Source organism: Mus caroli, chromosome 1, assembly GCF_900094665.2.
Source record: "Mus caroli chromosome 1, CAROLI_EIJ_v1.1, whole genome shotgun sequence".
NCBI lineage: Eukaryota > Metazoa > Chordata > Mammalia > Rodentia > Muridae > Mus > Mus caroli.
The window spans coordinates 149,106,667-149,121,666 of NC_034570.1; the positions used below are offsets into that span (position 1 = coordinate 149,106,667).

At 41.2% G+C, this 15,000-nt stretch overlaps 1 protein-coding gene across 1 annotated transcript in view; it reads left to right on the plus strand.

The window, feature by feature from the left end:
• Positions 1 to 15,000, plus strand: part of Astn1 (astrotactin 1) — a 319,074-nt gene that overhangs the window by 101,446 nt on the left and 202,628 nt on the right. The window contains exon 2 of the mRNA XM_021156108.1: positions 10,760 to 10,947. Coding sequence (XP_021011767.1) covers positions 10,760 to 10,947 — 188 coding nt within the window. The remainder of the gene's footprint in view (positions 1 to 10,759; positions 10,948 to 15,000) is intronic.

The window sequence follows — 15,000 nt, forward strand, 5'->3', positions numbered from 1 at the left end:
CTCTCCTCTCCTCTCCTCTCCTCTCCTCTCCTCTCACTGGGATAAGGCAGGGGTCTCACTGTGTAGCTTTGGATAGGCTGAATCTCACTATGTAGACCTGGTTGACCTAAAACTCAGAGATCTGCCTGCCTCTGCCTCCAGACTGCTGGAATTAAAGGCTTGTACTACTCTACCCAACAGGACCTCCTTAATTTAATTCAGGGTCATGTTGTCCAGTACCTGGCATTCAGTTCACTGAAAGCTGTCCTTTTGCCAGTCTTTGATGGGCATATACCATGGCATCCCTTGGTGGAAGTTCAATCACTGGATCTTAAAACAGTGATAGTATTATTTGACTTCTGTCAGACACACATAAAAGTTTTGTTTGTTTTGTTTTGTTTGTGTTGTTTGCTAAATAATACTTCCAGGAATGTATCATTTTGACCTGGCTTATATTCCTTAGTGGGGACTGAACTAATTCATGAACTTACTTTTCAAGACTTTTAAGATGTTGAAGCCCCTGGGACCATTTGCAGGCACAATGTACTTAATTCTGTCAAAGCTTATTGATCAATTTTAGGATTTTTATGAATGACACCACTAATCACAACAATGATGGCACTAGTCTTTATTGTTTGTTAGGTGCTGAAAACTGCTAAGCCAACAGTTTGCATATATCCTGAAATTGGGATTTGTAAAGTAAGGACTAGAAGGTATGATAGTGAACAGTACTTTTAAAACCAAGAGACCACACTTTCCCCCTCTCCCATTCTAGTGTTTCCTAACTGAGCAAACGTGGTTAAGGAGGCTAACACCTCTGGAATTCAAGTTCCTTATTTGTAAACTAGTGAGATCTAGTCCTTAGTTGAAGGGTCATGAGGTTTAAGACACTCATGTATACTGAGAGAGCTGCTCAGCTCAGTTAACATCTAGTAGGAATCTCTTCACTTGTGGAGTCGAATCATAGACAGTAAGAACAGAAATATAATGGAACAAGAACAAATTAGAAGTGGAAATGCATCAAGACAGCTTAGAGAAAGCAACATATCATCCCCTTTCTATACACTGTTTACTCTACCCAGTGAATGTTACTGGGTTCTTCTTTCTCACTCTTCACCATTTCAACCCTCAAATACTTGCTAGGAGAGATAAAAAATATAGAACAGAAAGAGGTGATGTTATCATTAGACTACTTCGTGCTGATTAGGGCCACCAAGTTCCTTGGAGCAAGTTTGCTCTTTGCCATCAGGATTTCTGATTTATTCTTGTTTCTTCTTTACACATGACTACTCCACAAACCACGACCAACAACAACCAATAGCAAACAGCCAACAGCCAACAACCCACCATGCCTCTAGGGCCCAGCATTTATATACCCTCTGAAAAATCCCAAGAATTCCAAACATTACATAATTGCAGAAACTATATCTGACATTGGCAAAATCATGGCCCTGCTAGAGCACAAGGCACAACACAGTCATTGCTATGGACAATCTGAAGCGGCCCCATATCCCACACCTGGAATTATAACAAAACATATTCTTATAATATTTCTGTATTTTTAAAAAGAAACCAAAATGCCAAAATTTTCAATATAACTCACAGATGATATTTTTGCATCATCAAACCCCCTTTTCCACCTACCTTTTCATGCAAGATCCACAGACCCTCACAACATCGAGATAGTCCATGATATGAGAATTGTGATACTGAAACCTTTGTTTGCAAAAGATCCAGAGCACCAGAGAGAGGACTTCGAGTACAAAGCGCTCTTATAGGGTCTAGTGGGAACTTTCCTTATAATTAATTACCTTGTAACAAGTGCTCTGGGGTTCTAAAACCCAGGTGTCCATATTGCTCCTAGTGCCATATAGAGTAACCCCCCCCACCCCCAGACTTACAAAGCTCAAATTAGAATTCAGGTGGTGAAACCTCAGGCTTCAAATGACTTATTCTTCCTACAATGTATGAAACGATCTATAAATACATATTTTAACATCACGAAGTTTAAATATTATTACACATCTTACTTGATGTCAGATTTTGTTAAATGAATGTCGTTATCTCAATTTTCAAAGGTCAGCCATGTGGCAGTGGAGAATAGAACTAGATGTAAGGTTTTTTTTTGTTGTTGTTGTTTTTTTAAAATCCTTTCACCAGTACATCTGCAGCTCAAATAACCTGGTTCTTTTCAAAGAGCTTTGCCCCACCCCCTTTTCAAATGAGACTTTAATGAGTATCATGTGGATAAACTCTTTGCAGAGGTTTGAAAAGATCCAGAGAAACACTGTGGTAGGAACAAGTAAACCATTTTGGATGGAATCACAAGCCATTTGAATGCTTCTCATCTCTCTGGTTGTGTCAGAACCTTTTGGCTGCATCTTTCCCCCACAGGAATGTTTTCGTCTCCATGGCTAGGTAAATAAAATGTGTGTGCGGTTGCTCGATTGATTGCTATTCATGTCAGCACTGTAGCACAGAGTGACCTACTTCCAGCAGCATCCATAGAAAGCTTCATTGCTGTCCATGGTAGCTGATATAAAAAGCCACCCTCTGCTTCCCACAACTCCCACCTGCGGACTGCCCTCAGACATGGCAATCTGTCGAGTACGAGTACCCAACCCTGTATTTCTTCCTTTCGTCATACCTACTCCCTGTGTTGATTCATTTTATTCCACCTTTGTACATTTCTGGAAAAGAAATGGGTGGGTGGGCAGCTTTAAAGGAAGCTGAAGTCTCCAATTTTTGGAGTATAGCATTCTCAAAGAATATTGTTTTGGGGTGTTAAGAGATCAGGTGCTTGACATACATAATGCATGTCCATATGTTACATGTATTATGTAAATTGTACATACATTGCCTTATATATAAATAATGTACAGAAGGTTAGTAGCTAACTGGGAACCATTTGTAGATGGAAGTGTCCCCATAAGAGAATCCTACTCTGAAATTACAGTAGACACTTCAGCCAACACTTACTCTACAGAATGATAGACTGCACTGACACACAACTATTCCAAAGGCTAAGAGGAAAGCCTAATTTAAAAAATTTCTAAAGATCGCTATCCCACTGGCATGCAAAAATATGATTAGCCTGTACCTGACTTGGGGTTTGACTATCACCAAATGCTATGCTTCATTCAGTGACATCAACGAGGGGGCAGAACTAGAGAGATCTTGGAGACATTCATCCCATCTCTTGAACACATGGCATATGAGTTCCAGAGATGGCCACATACTTCCTTCCATGTCCTTGTTCAGTGTTCTATGCACCTTGTGCTTCTATTTCTCATCACTGAGCCAGTGATGTACCAAACCCCTAATTTATGAGTCATACAGGGTGAATGTCACCAATCTGAGGACATAGACATTCAATTACCCTTCATCTAGTCATGGGTGAATCTCTACTCCAAATCTCAGCAAATCAAGAAGGCTTTGATTACCTGAGCAAAGACATCCTTGTGCTTCTGTTAATAGCTGTTTGGCATTTTAAGCTGTCTTGATCTAAAGCTTTGCTGGATAGATCTGTCGTCATGGTTTGGAGGAGGAAGACAGAACAGCACAATAGACAGCAGCTCCATGGTGCCCAGCAGATTGAATTCGGCAACCACCAGAGGAGTTACATTCCCAAATGGTTTATGAACATCTTCACAAAAGAATTCCCTGGCTATGACATCTCCCATTTTGTCCATTTAGCTAGGCATTAGCAACACACACTCCAGGCAAACCGGCAGAGTACCTGGCATCTATGCCGGCTGAATTCAGGCCCAGCAGGGCACTTTTTCTTATGTGGTTCTCACTCTGGGATGCAGGATCATTCCATTTCAGAGCTCCAAAGCAGATGGTCCCTGTGGTAAGAGTTGCAGCCCGCAGGCCAACGCAGCCCAAGGCCCCCATCATTTTTCTGACTGACCTCATTTCCTCCACGTCTCTTGACTTTGTCCTTTCTCTCTACTTCCTCCTCCTCTGTCTGCCCCTCATCTTCCTTCACAGATGGCCAAGACACTAATGTGCTGCTGTCATTATGTTTATGAAACAAGTTGAGGTCTTTAGAGGCTGCTGTTCCTGAGACATTAAAGACTGGTGTCACTTTGATACCAGGGTGGAGATTTGCAAGATAATTAGTGATCCCTGGCTGTTATTAACCCCTGACTTAAGCAGGTTATTTTCTTACAAAGGTGTTGAAAGTTAATACCATTGTTAATAGTTTCAGCCAGAAGACCATAATGAAACCATGTGGAAAACCAAGCCTACCATCAATAACTTTCAATCTCTGAATTAGGGACTAGAGAAGGAAAATAAGAAAAAAAATGGAAAGAAAAACTGACTATTTCTGTCACAGGCTCATTTGGTAACATTTTTGATGGTCACTTTCATTTGGTAAGACACAATAGTTATACTTTTTTGTTTTCGATGGTTGGTCTAGCACTATTAATCATTTGAGTTTAATATTCTAATTTTTGTATGTGTGTGCCCCATGCGCATATGTGGAGGTTAAATATTGGATTTTCTTTTCTATCAGACTGTGCTTATTCTCCTGTGACAGTCGCACTAACCTGGAGCTCAGTGTTCTTGTTTCTTTTTTGTTTGTTTGTTTGTGGGGATTTTTATGGTTCATTTTGTTCTTTTTAATTTTTGTTTTGTGTTTGGTTGGTTGGTTGGTTTGGCTAGGCTGGTGGCAAGCAAGACTTTGTAATCCTGTTTCTACACTGCCCTAGTGCTGGAGTCCCACACTTGTGCCCAGGCTTGACTTGTTATACAGGAGCTGGGGATCTGGATGGAGGTGTTCTTGCTTAAGTAGCAAGTGCTGTTACCTACTGAGTCACCTTCCTCTTGAATTAATCTTTATTACACAAGGACACTCACAGTGGCCACTGCGATAACATATAGTGCAGGTGAGGCTCCATTCTGTTTGCAGAACTGTTGTCTTTTACATGCTACTATTTCACAAATAATATAAGGGTATTTGTAACATTCTACTTAGCATTGAAAATAACCAATATAGCCAAAACAACTCAGAGTTTCCCCCTATCCTCTACCAGCAAGGACCTTGATCACTTATGCATTTTATTGTTCCTTCAGTGGAACTAACTCTTCTCTAAGTCTGTTCTTGTGGGAGTCCCTCAGAAAGCATTTTAGATTTGGTTTGGAAAAAAAGGTTGTGTCAATATGAAAATAAGTAGCAAGGCCTTTCAACAGGCAAGAACGGCTGCCAGGGGGGTGTCAACATCAACCTTGAAAGATCACAGGATCAGTTCTGCAGGTGCCCTCAACAGGAAGCCAAGCATGGCCAAGTTAATGCTACCTCCTACCTTGACCTCAACAACCACAGGACCTCATTACGACTCAGCTGAACTCAGCTTGAAACTCAGGCATTCTAGCAGTGAAAAGGGACCCCAAGATATCCGGACTGCTCTAACATACACTAAGCAACTCACCAAATTAAATGATCCTTGAGAATTTTCCCAATTAAATCCATACTCCAATTGGAATTGTCTCAGTCATTGAATGAGGGTGTGGTAGGCCTGGTACTTGAAAGGAAATTCTGATACTGACTGGATGTTTCTTAACTCCTCAGATGAGGTTCTCTCAGCATGTGAGTATACATAGGGAAGAGAAAAGCAAGTGGATAGCAAGGACATGTTGTAATGCCAGGTAGAACAATTTGTGCAGCAAAGTTTTAAGTGTCCTGAAGTAACCCCACAAAGAGACTACTAACTCCCAACCCACAAGCTATCATTAGAACAATGACTAAGGATAATTAAAAGTGATATCACCTCACTCTGCCTTTTCCATCCCAAGCTTCTCTCTCTTATGACTTTTTCTGCCCAGTGTTTCACCAGTGCAGTTCTCTGGGACATGAAGCTCCAAGGTTATCTCTTAGAAACAATCTATTTGCAGCAACATTATGAGGTGGTACAGTGTGAAGTTGGGTCTGTATCTGGAGGTCTCTGCCTGTATCTTCTAGACCCAAGGTGAAGCATAGGTTAGACCTGAGAAGAGGTTTAATGTTATTTGTGCCACTGCACTTAACATGCATTCTGGAGACAGGACCATGTGAGGATCAAAGTTACAGAGGAATATTGAAGTTCATCTACACACTTGCGTCTTCACAGACATGAGGAAAGTCAGAGTGAGGGGGCATATTCAAAGTTCCTCAGACCATGCCTAGGCCTCCTGAGTCCCACTCCTATAGTCCCTAAAGAATGCAGAGTCAGCCATAGTGTCACCTAGATCTACGACATCAGCCATTCTCATTCTGTGTCTTGGTGATCATTAACTTGGTTGATGCCTGTGCCTAATAGAATTGTGAATGACTTTCCCCTAGCTGTGAACTTCTTAAGAATGACTTTTTAAGGCTCTTCCATGTGCCATTAATCTGGATTCTGAGAGTAGATCCTCTGTAATTCTTCTACATATTGCCCACCCCTGCAGCTTAACCAGACCCCCTGTGATTCTGACGATGTACATCATCCTTCTGTTCCTTTGCATACACTGTGCACTTCAGCTGGGATTGTGCATGTCTCCAGCATCTCCCACCATTTTACTGCTTCCCATCAGTGTTTACCCAGCCAACTCTCACCCGATGCTCAGCACGGCTGTCACTTAGCCCTGGTCACATCTGAAGTTTCCCGCTGGATGAAAAGTGCCTTGAGAGTAAGAGTGTATAGTTTAGTTCCCAACTGTGGCCAGCATAAGGTTCTCCAGGAACATTTACTGAATGTAAGAAGGGATAGCACACTGTCTTCTTTGTATAACAAGGTTTGGAGAGGTACTAAAGATGTGAAGTTTGCAAGAGTAAGGATAGACATGGTAAAAGCCAAGACAGACTTCTCCTTTTGGAGACCTCAACCCCACTGTGTGTGGAAATGTGGCATTTGTGACATCTGGATATAAACAGAGTGTCCTGTGGAATTCGATTTATTTGGTACATTGCCACGAAGGTCCTCTGTGAGCTTCAGTGGCAATCCTCTGTGACTTTGTACTGGAATAACAATTTTATCACCACCCTAATTTGCTCCTTGGAGTCTCATGACTGGCTTGCATTACATTTCTTCTTGAGATAGGAACATTCACACAGATGTGATTGTACTAATGTTCTCAATCTTGTTTGTGAAGAAGTTCTCAGGGAATTTATTATGTCCTGTGTGGTCATTCATTTGCTGATCAGGCCAGATATAGCATAAATATAAATAAGTTCCTGTTTTGGCATTTGAGCTCTTTCATGGCAGATCCTATCAGGAGAGGGAAAGTGCCAAGGATGGATCTATCATTGTATAATTAACTTGAAACTAAGAATCCATGAATGCCTTTGGCAGACATGGCGCCCTCTTTCCTTTACCTCTTGCCCTCTGCAGTGAACCAAGTCTGTGAAGAATCATGATATTGCCATTTATAGGGATGGAAATGTATAACCCACTGAAGGGTTCAGAGGGTTAGCCTGGAAGCCATGGCCAGAGACTCTGTGTGCTAATCCCATTGCCCCATGGAATACTTTGTCAAGGTCCTCACAGCACCTAGTCTTTCCTTGGCACCTCTGTGCCTAGGGCCATGGAATATAGTATCTTAATCCTGATTGAAACATTGTAGCTGCTTATAGACAGAAAGTTTCTTCATAAGATGATGAAGATGTTCTAGAATTATACAGTGAATGATGATTATATAACATGATGAAAACACACACACACACATACACACAAACCCACTCTATTAAAAGGTGAATTTAAGGCATTTAAATTGTATGTCAACTTAAAAATAAGTCATATGATATAAAGACCTGGAACAAAAGATTAGATTATTATAGCCACTAAGCTCACAAAAGACCACATGGCTTTCCTACTTTAGGGCTCTCCTCACCTTCTCCTCCCTCCATGTTCTAATGTCATACTGTGTGCTTTTGAAAATAGTGTAGAGGGCAACAAACAGTTCATCTGTCTCTGCCCCTGCTCTGTGACAGGTTGGTTGACCTTGGTCTAGATATTTCCTTAATTTTTGCTTCAATGGTTAAAGCAGGGTTAATGAGTCTGACCTACCTGATGGAGATCTGCTGGGAAACGAGATCTAGTTTATGAAGTGATTTAAAGGGACAGGTGCTAGATCCTTTTAAATAGTTACAGAAAGGACTGAGTGGCACCCAGACATGCATGGAATAAATCTTAGCCTGAGTGGGGATGGTTATGAAAAGAAGATGGGCTTGATTATGCCATCAAATGCACTACTGGGAGCTGGCATGCTGATGATGTTTATCTCTGATGACGTGGGTACAGATTTGGTCCCTAGACCGGGGCAGAACAAGAACGTCAGTGAGGATGCATTTCTAAGAGTCTTCTAGCATGTTAAAGCCAAAAGAAGTTGTCGGGAGAGCCTGCCTGCAGGATATACAGCCATGTGCCTGGAAGCAGTTGGTGTTATTGGGTCTGCACTCACTGTGTTTGGCTACTGTTGCTTTAAATACTTACCTTCAGAGATGCATCCAAGGATGTTGACTTACCTGAGAATGTAGAAGACACTTTAGACAACTGGCTCTCAACCTTTTTAATGCTGCGACCCTTTACTGCAGCTCCTCCATGTTATGTTGACCCCAACCATAAAATTATTTTTGTTGCTACTTTGTAACTGTAGTTTTGCTACTGTCATGAATCATAATGTAAATATATGATATACAGGATATCTGATTGTAACCACTGTGAAAGAATTGTTCAGTGCCCCCAAAGGAGTCACTATCCACAGATTGAGAAATGTTGATTTAGAGATTTAGAGGAGCAGTCGACGCCGGAAGCCAGCATCACCACTACATCAAACAAATAGGGAGAGGTCTTCTGAAAACCATCTCTGAAACACACATCTTCACTTCTCAGTCTCTTTGCCCTCTGAAGCTACCTGGATTCTAGGCCAATCACATGCAAGTTCACAGATAATCTACCTAACTGACAGATTGACAGAGTCTTCTAAGCTACAGAAAAGAGAGGCCACATATGAAAGGGGATTCTCCATAGGCAACTCCCATTCACAATCACAAGTCCCCTCTTCTCCCCGGTGAGTGTGGGGTTGGATGGGCAAGGCCATCATATCAGCATCTGTCAGGGGTAGGCCAATGACTCCTCTCCCATGCAAACCCTCGGTGGCCTACACAGAAGAGCGATGACTACACCCATTCCCTCTCCTCATTCTCACTCACTAGTTGCCTGGCCATCCCTTTCCCTTTCCCATTTGCCATGAGGCATCTCTTTCCTTAGAGAAGATCACTTTCTTACCCTCCTGTACAGTTTACTAGGGTATTTTCTTTCTCTCAGTGTCCTACAAGGACTCATTGTGCACATCCAGTCATGGTGGGCTGCTTTTAAACATTGAGAGCTTCTCCCCTCTCTTAGTGCCTGAGTGCCTAGCACAGGGCCTGGTGCATAGAGCATGCCCAGTGTCTGTCTATTCAAAGTGTGACTAAATCAATAAATAATATCAGTCTGCCCTCTCATAAATAGTGGCAGATAATTATAAATTCCATAAATATTTAAAATTGCTTTCCTCTTTATGATTGTGATAGTTGATGAGAATATATTCTAAATGTGTCTATTAAATCTTTTTTATATCTGTGGTATAATTTTTTGGCCAGAGGTGATAAATTTCGAGAGAAAAAGCATGCCTTTTGAAAATGAAATTTTATAAAGGAGTAATTTGTTAAAGTGTGTGTAACTGAACATTGGTCCCCCTTCGAGACTGTTATAGTTGTTAAAAGAAACATGGTCTGAAGGCTAACTGGAGTCATAGAAAAGCTGGATTGATCAGATTTCTCTACTATGGGATACCCTAGAACTCAGATGTGATATTGCTTAGGAATAAGAGAAAAGGGGATATGTATGTGGGATTTTCCTGCAGCAATACCTTGGGCCTCACTACAGTGCAGAGGGCAAAGTAGATTTTTGTTGTTTGTTTTGTTTTTGTTCTTTAGCATTTTTCTATTGGTGATTGCTCAGCTTTCATCTAAATACCTCTGCAGCAAGTGAATGTTTAGATCTGTGATCAGGACCCAATTCACTCCACTGCAAGGAGTGAGTGTTTAGATCTGTGATCAGGGCCCAATTCACTCCACTGCAAGGAGTGAGTGTTTAGATCTGTGATCAGGGCCCAATTCACTCCACTTTCTTCATGTATGGCATCTGCTTTGCAAAACTAAAGAGAAAAACAAAAACAAAAACAGAGCCTAAACATTTCTTTACCTATCAGGACAAGTTATCAGCTCTCTCCAGTGGACTGTGCAGCCCATGTCTGTGGGTTCACAAATGTGCCAGCAGCCCAGTGGCTCTTCAGTAACCTCCCAGGACTGTCCCATAAATGCTGGTTCTCTGCACAGTAATTGCCAACTCTTTCCTTGGTAGATATCTGGAGTCTGTGAGTAATTGCTGGGTAACTCACATGTCCAGATTTACAAGAGGCAAACAACCTTGTATTTACCTCAGGGGGTTATCAGGTATTCAAACTGTGCAATATAAGGGATAGCATTGATCACAGAACGAGGGGAAGAACTTGAATTTTCGCCTCAGTATTTTTCTCACTGGGTGAGAGCCTAACTCACTAGATTTATTATAGAAAGACCTACAGGGGATAATTCTCTCCTCTTGATCTCTTGTCTTTCTTGAGTTTTATAAGTAGCAGTAAACCTAGCTATAGTCAGAACCCTTTGTTGTCTGCAGACAGAAGTAGCTTGTTGGTATCAGAAACTAGGAATATGAAATCTTGGCCCAGTCCAAAATCTTACGCTGTGACTTTGGTGGTTTCCCCTTAGAGATCTCAGGGAATACAGAAGACATCCCCCTGGTGCGCTGGAGGCAGCAGTGGCTGGAGAATGGCACTTTGCTCTTTCATATCCACCACCAAGATGGTGCTCCAAGTCTCCCTGGACAAGACCCAACTGAAGAACCCCAACATGAATCAGCGGAGGAAGAGCTGAGGATCCTGCACATCTCAGTCATGGTAAGAGCAGGCTAGCCCCAGCCATCTGGTCACACATAGCCTCTGTTTACCTTGATATTAATTACCTTGATAATGCCTGCACTCTTTTGGTCAATTTTTCGTTGTGATAATAAGATGTCGAAGGTAGCTGTTTATGAAGAAGCCCCTAGTTCTGGAGGTCAAGGGCACAGTGTCTGTACCAGTACAGCTCTGTGAGGACACGATCAGCTATTCACACCATAACAAATGGCTATGATAGGGGCAGGTGTAGAAGAGGTTGTAGCCTAAACAGGAAGCCAGAGACATACTATACAATGTCCCCCAAGGTCATTCTGATGATCAGGTTCGAATGAGGATCTCCCAGAAGCTCCACCTCTTAAAAGTTTCACACCAACTCTCAATACAGCCAGTCTAGAAACCAGGCTTTCAGCATAAGAGCCTTTCAGGGAGAGTGAACATTTAAACCTTTGCAAAAGACAGAACTTTATAAAATCAAAATCCAGGAAGATCATTGAACAGGCTGATACACAAACTTCTCACGTGTAGGGAATGTATCCACATGTGCTGCGAAAGTTGCAGCTATTTCTACAGAATAATTTCCCAACTGTTCTTTCTAGGAACATACCCATATATGGAGTGGCTTTCCCACGTATGAGGTAATATCAGAATGTCTTAGAAAGGAATCATTCAGTTAATATATTGGAATATTTTAGAGAAATTACTCCATGAAGGTTTTTTTTGGATGACCAAATCTCCAAGCTTCTTACTACTACCAAATCTGCTTTCATATTTTTTCCCAACCAGAAGAAATCAGCACCCTGCTTTCATTTTATGCCATAGTAAAGGGGATGCCAATAGATGCTCTGTAGCCCAGTTTCAAAACTTTGCCACTGTCACCCAATCTGCATGTAAATGTGAAGCCTCAAGAACATGATAAAATTCTTCCTAAAGTATTAGAAGCCTGTACTTCAGAATGTCACTAAAATATCATGCTACATTGGCAGGTGTGTGAGAGAGGTGAGGGGTTTGGAAGTGCTTTGCTTACTTGTGACTGCTTAGTGATAGAACAAGTGTATCGCATAGTTAAGGTGTTTTCAATATTTGTGGAACAATGAATACATTTTCAGTGGGAAGAGGGAAATATTTGGCATCTAATGGATTGGTGAGCCAATGCACTACCTATTTATAAGGTCCTGAGAGTAGGTTGATACTTTGACTGGTTGCTCAGGGGCTATGTGTGTAGGACATTGCTACCTCGTTGTTAACATGCTCACACCTGGCCCAACCTAAGCCTTGGTCTACCTTTAATTCATCCCTTGCTTGTCATTTAGATATATCCAGCACTGCATTAGTCTCTGCTACAGTGCAGAGGGCAGAGTAAGTTTTGAGTATTTTTATTGGTGGTAGCTTTAAAGACTAGAAAGATGCTGATCAAAAACACCACAGGATGTTAGGGACTATGCTGTGCTATAGTGATACCTGAGACGCCCTATACATTAATGCCCGTGTTGAGAGCCCCCGAGGAGGCGATTAATGGACAGCTGACCCTGAAATGAAGAGGAATCAGCACCAGCCTTGGAGCTAGTTTTCAGATCTTTCTTTTATATGCTTGCAGTTCCCCACCACAGAACAGCAGTAGCACTTAATTTTCCAAATAAAATGGGCATTTCCTTCAGCTTCCTTTGAGTTTGCCTTATCTTGTTTTTAGTCAGGCTGGAGAAGGCAGAGGTTTAAAGGGTATAAGTGAAGGACAAGGATGGCAAGTGTCAAGTTGTCTCTACCTTGCCTCTACTTTAGCCTTCTGGGTGTGATCAGGCCTAATCTTCATGGAGATTTCGAAAGTCTGACCTCAATATTGTCCGGGATCTCAAAGTGAACTGACTATAGCCACTTTCCTCCTCTTGTCGGAAAGGGTCCTCAGTGGAGCCTGCAACACACCTGGCCTTCCTCCTCTGCCCCATTCCCATTCCACACCATACCACACACCCACACATGCTATCTCACCATTCTCAGACTGCTTCTCTAGAAACAGTTTCAAAGTCTAAAGCAGAGGATCTGCCCTCAGCTCAGAAATCAAGCCTGAGGGTATCCTGTTTGAAGATGGCGTTCTGGGAGTCTCTGATGGTTTCATCTGAAGAGACCCTGGGATAGGTAGACTGTATTTGATTCACTTTATACAATATCCTTTAAAGGTAATGTAGGCAGCTATTTGAGGCATCCAGAGTAACATCCCGATAAATGTTAAAAGATAATAAAACCCTTTGGCTAGTAATAGTCTTGGGCAGTGCCACCCTAACTCTCTTACTAATGAAATAACAATAGCAGGGCTATTTTCCCATGGACTCTAATGATCAATAATGATGCTATTTTTCTCAGATTGATTCAAAATAGAATCATTTGAAAGGAGAGAAAAGTTATGGTTATTATGAAAATATGAATCTGTCCCATTGTTGCTCTTTCTCTAAGAAGCTGTATATTTAAAAGCTTAATAGGCAATCCTAATTACTTCAATATGTGCAGCCAGAATGGACGGTTTTTGTGAAACCTTCAAGTTCCCTTTTCTCTGTACTCACATTCTCCCCAACTGTGATGCCTTAATTATTTTCATATTTTGCTTTCACTGCATTTCATTTTAAACACAACATATAAGGAATGATAGAATGTCCAATACAGATACCTTTTGGTATCCTTCTGAGATTACATGAATGAGAAAGTGCAAGCTCTCCCTCCAAATGTGTCCAGTACAAACCTGTCATCAGCAAAACCTGAGCTTTACATAAGACCAATAATCCAGCTGGGTGCTTTGCAATTTAAAATGTGGAGAAAGCTTTCCTTCTTTTTTTTATTTTTCAATCACATCCTAAAATTTTGAATTATTTTTTTTTCAAAAGAGTCACCATTTCTTCCTTGCATGCAATAATTGGATTTCCCTCCTGAAATCTTAGGTTATTGCTTTGAGGGTCAAAGGATATATTTTAACCTCCTGCATGATTCAAACTTAGCTGACAAGATTTATTTCAAAATGTACAGGATAATTGACACTTAGAACCATGACAGCAGAAGCATATTCTTTTGCAAACTTATGAACAAGTGGTAGCAGAATTAATGAATTAAAATTGTGTGAATTTTAAGCCAACTGTTAAAAAAATAACAACTTCAGCAACAAGGCAAATTGTTTATTCCACAGAAGACTAAATTTTGACACAATTTACATCAGATAGTCAGACACTGTGAGGATTTAAATTTCTACATGATACTTCTGCTAATTTACCATATGATGCACATTTTTCCTCCTTAGAGTATGTAAAAAGAATTTAATGGTGCATAATAGAATGTAAATGTATTATCTCTATATTTCATGGTTCTAATTAAAAATGGCAATGTTAATAGATTTCCTAAATGCACATAGGTTGGTTATGTTTTTCCTAGCAACTAGCCTTCAGTTTTGTCTGTCTCTCTGTCTGTCTGTCTGCCATCTGTCTACTTTTTGTTCTGGCAATTCCTACTGCTAGAGAATATCTTTTAAGTGTTATTCTTCCTAGGTACAATTTACAATTGTGTGTGTGTGTGTGTGTAGGAGGGTACCTTTGAGCTTCTATGTGTCCTCTGAGCATCATGTGGACAATCCCTTCAGTCAGGACTAAGTAATGTCCAGGACCACTGCCCCTAGGTCTGTGAGTCTTCTCTAGCCTCTGCCTATCAGTATACTCAAAGGTCACCAATGTTCCATGCTCCTGGGAGCTTCATCTAACCTATGGTACTGTGTTCTCTTTTGAAAAAGAAAATCAAAACTTAAAGACAAAAGAGACAGCTGGAGCTGCTAGAGAGTTCTGGAGTCTGTGAAATAGAGAAGGAAATTTAGGGAAGTTGCATTTGGAGAAGCAATATTTGAAGGCCAATTAATCCAGAACATTCCCAGCCGGGCGTGGTGGCGCACGCCTTTAATCCCAGCACTCGGGAGGCAGAGGCAGGCGGATTTCTGAGTTCGAGGCCAGCCTGGTCTACAAAGTGAGTTCAGGACAGCCAGGGCTATACAGAGAAACCCTGTCTCGAAAAAAAAAAAAAACAAAAACA